This window comes from Triticum dicoccoides, chromosome 6A, assembly GCF_002162155.2.
Source record: "Triticum dicoccoides isolate Atlit2015 ecotype Zavitan chromosome 6A, WEW_v2.0, whole genome shotgun sequence".
Lineage (NCBI taxonomy): Eukaryota > Viridiplantae > Streptophyta > Magnoliopsida > Poales > Poaceae > Triticum > Triticum dicoccoides.
The window spans coordinates 429,404,062-429,409,313 of NC_041390.1; the positions used below are offsets into that span (position 1 = coordinate 429,404,062).

The window sequence follows — 5,252 nt, forward strand, 5'->3', positions numbered from 1 at the left end:
CGGATCGACGTCCAGAGAGTATACGCAGTGGGATTGCGGTGGTTCACGATGCCCCGGATTTGACCAGAGACCGTGCCGAGGAGCCAGCGGATGATGCACCAATCCACCTGCGTCCACTCGGTGTCCTTGAGACGAGTGCGAGCATCAACAGTGCCATCGACGTGGTCTTTGAGATTGTAGGACATGATCAGGGCATGGAAGAAGGAGTGCCATTGGGAGTAGTTGGGTGGCTGGAGCTCTAGCGTGATGGGGATTTGGGAGTGGATGTTCAGGTTGAGGATGAGGGAGAGGTTCACCGACGGGGAGGCAGGAGGAGGGTCGCCGAAGGGGTTGGTGCCGGAGCCTCCGGAACCGAAGGGATTGGAGCCAGAGCCAGCCGAGGAGAGGTCCGAGAGATCCATGAGTAGGCGGAAGCGAGGAGGTCAAGGATCAGTGTAGTATCTGATACCATGTAGGAGAAGAAAGACAAGGATTGGGTCGAACACATCACTCTGTATTCATCCACACTCATATATACAGGTTACATCTCACGTACAGGAGCCCACTAACTAACTAACAAACTGACTAGCTAGTGCCTAGGAGCTAGGAGCATGCAGTGCATGCGATCGTGTTTGTTACAGCCGTTGAAGACGTGGGCGTAGACGTTGGAGAAGTGGGCGCATGAGGTGGAACTGCAAAGGCATTCCAACAAAAATTATGCCAGAAAGCACCGGAGCCCAACAAAAGGAAACGCTTTTTCTGGCGGCCCACAACGATCAACACCCAAGCCCGCGCCCCCTGATACCGAGCTTGCATCTAGCCTGGCTCATCTAGCTATCTAACGATGTCGCACAGATTGGATGCCGTTTTAGAATATATATTTTTCAGCCTTTTACCAGATGGATTAAAATCATCATTCCTAGCTATGAAAATCTCGCCTAGTGTGCCAAAAAAATATAGAGGAAAACGTCTATTCATTTTTCTATCTTTGTAGCGTCTGACAAATAAAACTAGAGAGCCAAATTTGAACACAGTTAGATTATCATGGAACCCAACACCATACGCATGAACTCACCTTCGAGTCCAGCCTGAGGTTGCCTCGCCACAAGCATCGTCTTTCAGATCGCTTCTTCCGAAAAGGTCTGCATTGTCGCCAACAAGCAAGCTCAACCCAGACATTTCTTTCCTTCCCGTAGATCCGCCCTCGCCACCCCACCCCCAGCGTATATGCAACATCCAACATATTGAATTCGTGCAATCTCATTGCACAGCCCGATGGCATCGATAACATGCAGACATGCCGCCATGTGTAGAAACTCCACTTTTATGACTTTCGGGCATTTTCATCCTTATTATCAGCATTACTTTGTAGCACAGATTTACGCTTCACAATCAATTTTGAGGCAAACTTACAAGAGAGGCATCTCGACTTCGGTAAGTTTTTTTTTTAAAAAAACTTGATAACTTAAGGGCAAATCTGCAACTCTTCCAACGATCAAACAGTGGGAACAAAGAAATGTATCACTTGCCCACCAGTATACACTTAAATTGCACGATTGCAGGCAATTTCAATATCCAGTGCCAAAATCGTTCACGCCATGTCACATACTAGAAGGCAATCAGAAGATTCTGAACATCTAATAAAACATCGTCTGCACTAAATCGTCCCGTAAATATTCACAACCTACTATCTCTCAACAGATCTGTCCTCTGACAACCTACAGGAAAATGGGAGACGAACAAGCACCGTGAAGCTTTTCCTGTCTCTTTGTACAATGTGAATGGTCAAATGTGACACATGACAGGAAAATAAAGAAGACAAATAACACATACCACGCAAAAGAATACATGAGCACCACCTGTCTGTTTCTATACAAATGCACAAATGAATGAAACCCATAATTCCAACCCATCCAAACAAATGTCCATGTGGTACACAAGTATGATACTACTCATTGGTTAGCATCGATAGGTGCACCAGACCTTGCCTGCGATATCCGATTTGCGTAGATTGTTACTAGCCGCAGCTGTGTGCTACTAAGCCCCTCCAGGTATGGTACAAATGCTTTCCCTAGCATGATGTAGATATCCACCAAGCAGAATACAACAGTCTGCAAGTAAGTGTAAATGATATCAGATGTGGAACACCAATGATGTTTGCTAAATGTAAATTTGCCATAAATAGTCTAGAAAATAGATAATGTCAGGCACGGTTAATGTGCACTAACACGAGTAAAATGAAAATGACCTGCTAGAAATTTGAAACAGAGGATGCGCTAAAGCTGAAAACCACACGACCTGGCACTGAAATATCTGTAAGAAATAATAACAAATAGCATGACTGTTTTTCATGTTTAAACTTTAGGTTGATTGAGAGCTTCCACCCACCCCACATCTACTCTTAGAAACAGAGGTAGAGATTACAGTTGGCACATAAAACCCTGATCCTTTGATGCTGCCTACAATAATCGTAGCACCCCCAAGGTTTACGAGTCGACAAGTCGACGAGTCGTTCCGAGGTAGAGACTCATAGACTAATCGAGACTAGTCTAGACTAGTGCTAGACTAGTCGACATGGTACTGTAGTACTCAGCTACTAATACCTAGTGGTAGTATGTAGTATATACTAAGTTACTAACAGTACAGTATGCAATAAAACCAGCCACTGTCTAAATCATTGAGCTATGCAGTGTTCTGGGCCCAAGTGGGTATGGAATAGGACCAGCCACTGTCTAAATACTAGCCCAGCACCACGCATCACCCCCCAGCTGGCCCATTTGGGCCCAAATGGCCAGCCTACTTAGCCCCCAGCCACTGGAACCCTAGCTCCCGACCTCTCCAATCGCCGCCACCAGCGCCATCACGCACGAGAGCACGCGCGCACGCGACCCGCGCCTCCTGCCGCCTTCCGCCAGTCCCGGCCGCTGCCGCCGGCGAGCCCGCCGACCACCGCCATGCCTCCTCCTTTCCTCTCCTCTCTCTCTCTCTTCCTTCTCTCCCGTCTCAAGGCCGCGTGCCCCTACGGGTCACGGCCATGGCCGCCGCCTGAGCACGAGCTCCGGCCGGCCGCCGCACCTGGCTGCGCCATCCGCCGTCCCTGCGGTGGGTGGCGGCGGCGGCGGCAGGGCAGTGGGTGCTGGCGGCGCCTCGTCCCAGCTGAGGCAGCTCTCTTTTTTGAGTCGCTCGACTCATATATGTCGACTAGTCCATCCACGGCTCGACTCGTATTTGTAGTCTACACGAGAAAATGAGTCGACATCCACTCTGCGACTCGTAGACTAGTCAAGCGACTAGTCTAGACTAGTCGTTCGACTCGTAATCACTCACCCCTATCCCTAGTTTTTAGGTACTACCAGAAGCCCATATTGCTGGTGGGACAAGAAGCCATCTTTTTAGACTGCTCTCTTAGGTTCTTCACTAGACCTAATACTAATACTCCTTAACACGCATAAGCTTCAAGGTCCCCTAGTCAAGGAACTAGCTCGCCAGCGAAAAAAGGTCATTCATCAGCAGAACAGGCAAAATACCTTGCGAATATCTGGACTCTGGTTATTGAAAGCATCAAAAAGTGCTGGTAAAAATGAAGGGAGTTGAGCCACCAATTCCTCTTGTGAAAGCCGCCCAACAAGCTGCATGTTTACCAGGAGAATACCAACAGTCAATCATTGTTTCTCAGGATATATTGCTATAGTTAACAAGAATAAAAATTAGTGAACGACTCTAGAAACAAATAACAGAGTTATCAGAAAATCCTTTCTGTACAAAATATATCCTCGCCAACAGATCTAGCAATGGTGCTAAAATGGAATAATTGTCTGAATACTGGTGTTCACAAGGGTTATCGGATCAATAGTCAGAAAGGATGGTCCTGGTGAGTGCTGACTACAAACCTACAATCTAAGAATTTGCCAGATGAACCAGAACCATCAGTCATCAGATCAATAGTCATCAAGCCATGACGGGCCATCAGATCAATAGTCGTCAAGCCAAGATGGGCCGGATGAACCAGAACCATTCCATCAGCTAATGGAACTTCTGAATAGTGCACTTGCAAATGATTCTTCAAATTAAAAAGAGAAACATATTGTTCTCTTGGCCAATTATAATGTGAAACTAACCTACCTTTGTCAAACAGTTGATACACATGACAAGTGTCTTCTCATCATCAGTAACTAGCAAGGGCACAATAACCTGCAGTACAAGCGAAAAAACATATACAGTAGTATAAGTTGCTAGCTACAAAAAACTATAAGCAAAGATAATAGTACTGAAGTAATATCATTAGTAAAAGGATTACAGCACTGGACATACAGCAAGGCATCTAAATGGATCATATTTTGCCAACACGACATTTAAGCACTGGTTTGCTTCATTTGAAATCTGCACCAACATTAAGAAAATATCAGCACAGCAGAAACAAGACCAAACCTCTTAAACTAAGGAAAATATACCTTTGCCACAACATCTTTGGTCATCTGCACCAGCTTTTCAAGGATAATCTCTATGGATTCTTCCATTTGATCTTTCTGAGAATAAATAGAAAATGTTAATCAACAATACTACCTACTTCTACATAAATGCATGGTTTGTGAGTACCAGACCTGATTGCGGAGCATCTCAGCAACTAGCGATAGAGAAAGCTCCCTGACAGAAGAATCAGAGTCATCCCATACCTCAAGGATAGTTGTTAAAATCTGATTGAAATACTATTTAGAGGAGGGGCTAGTATTAGCATACAAATATTATGTGTTGAATGATAAAATATTTAAATGACACGAAGTAACATAACAGATGGAGAGGAATGGATAATGACTACTTTTTGTGGAAAAATAATTGAGGGACGCCAATTTAAATGATTGTTTAGACAGAAACCAAATGTCACTTTTCTCTGTTGTTGAAAATAGCGAAGCATTCTTCATCTACCGAAACCATCTCATCAAGAACCAACTATCAATTAGTTGAATTGTATTACCTCCGTCCCAAAATTCTTGGATTAGATGCATCCTTAGTTGGTGCAGAGGCTGGGGAAGTGAAATTCTCCCCCATTTTAAGGGAACAGAAACGGAGCCGCGTCACCGCCCGCCCCCAACCACCCCTCCTCCACCCTCCTCCGCCTTGCCGCCGCGGCGGCGGGGGGGTGTCCCCTCCTCCTTCCCTCCCCCTGCTCCCAGCGCGCACTCCCGCACATCGGTGACCCTTGCGGCTCACGAGGCGAACCCCACCACCGCCCCAACCACCCCTCTCCACGCTCCTCTGCCTCGCCGCCGCCGTCT

At 46.3% G+C, this 5,252-nt stretch overlaps 1 protein-coding gene across 3 annotated transcripts in view; it reads right to left on the reverse strand.

Annotated features, from left to right (window-relative positions):
* Positions 1 to 1,601: 1,601 nt before the first annotated feature.
* The window catches only part of LOC119317124 (CLIP-associated protein-like), a 21,079-nt gene continuing 17,428 nt past the window's right edge, over positions 1,602 to 5,252 (reverse strand). Inside the window, exons 16-22 of one of the 3 annotated variants that reach the window (XM_037591526.1) lie at positions 4,581 to 4,685; positions 4,431 to 4,505; positions 4,291 to 4,359; positions 4,102 to 4,170; positions 3,507 to 3,608; positions 2,228 to 2,292; positions 1,602 to 2,090 (exon numbers count right to left, since the gene is read on the reverse strand). In XM_037591526.1, the coding sequence (XP_037447423.1) occupies positions 2,051 to 2,090; positions 2,228 to 2,292; positions 3,507 to 3,608; positions 4,102 to 4,170; positions 4,291 to 4,359; positions 4,431 to 4,505; positions 4,581 to 4,685 (525 nt within the window). In that variant the 3' untranslated portion in view covers positions 1,602 to 2,050. Of the gene's footprint in view, positions 2,091 to 2,227; positions 2,293 to 3,506; positions 3,609 to 4,101; positions 4,171 to 4,290; positions 4,360 to 4,430; positions 4,506 to 4,580; positions 4,686 to 5,252 lie in introns of those variants that run through there. The other 2 variants (XM_037591525.1, XR_005153524.1) reach the window with 2 other exon arrangements.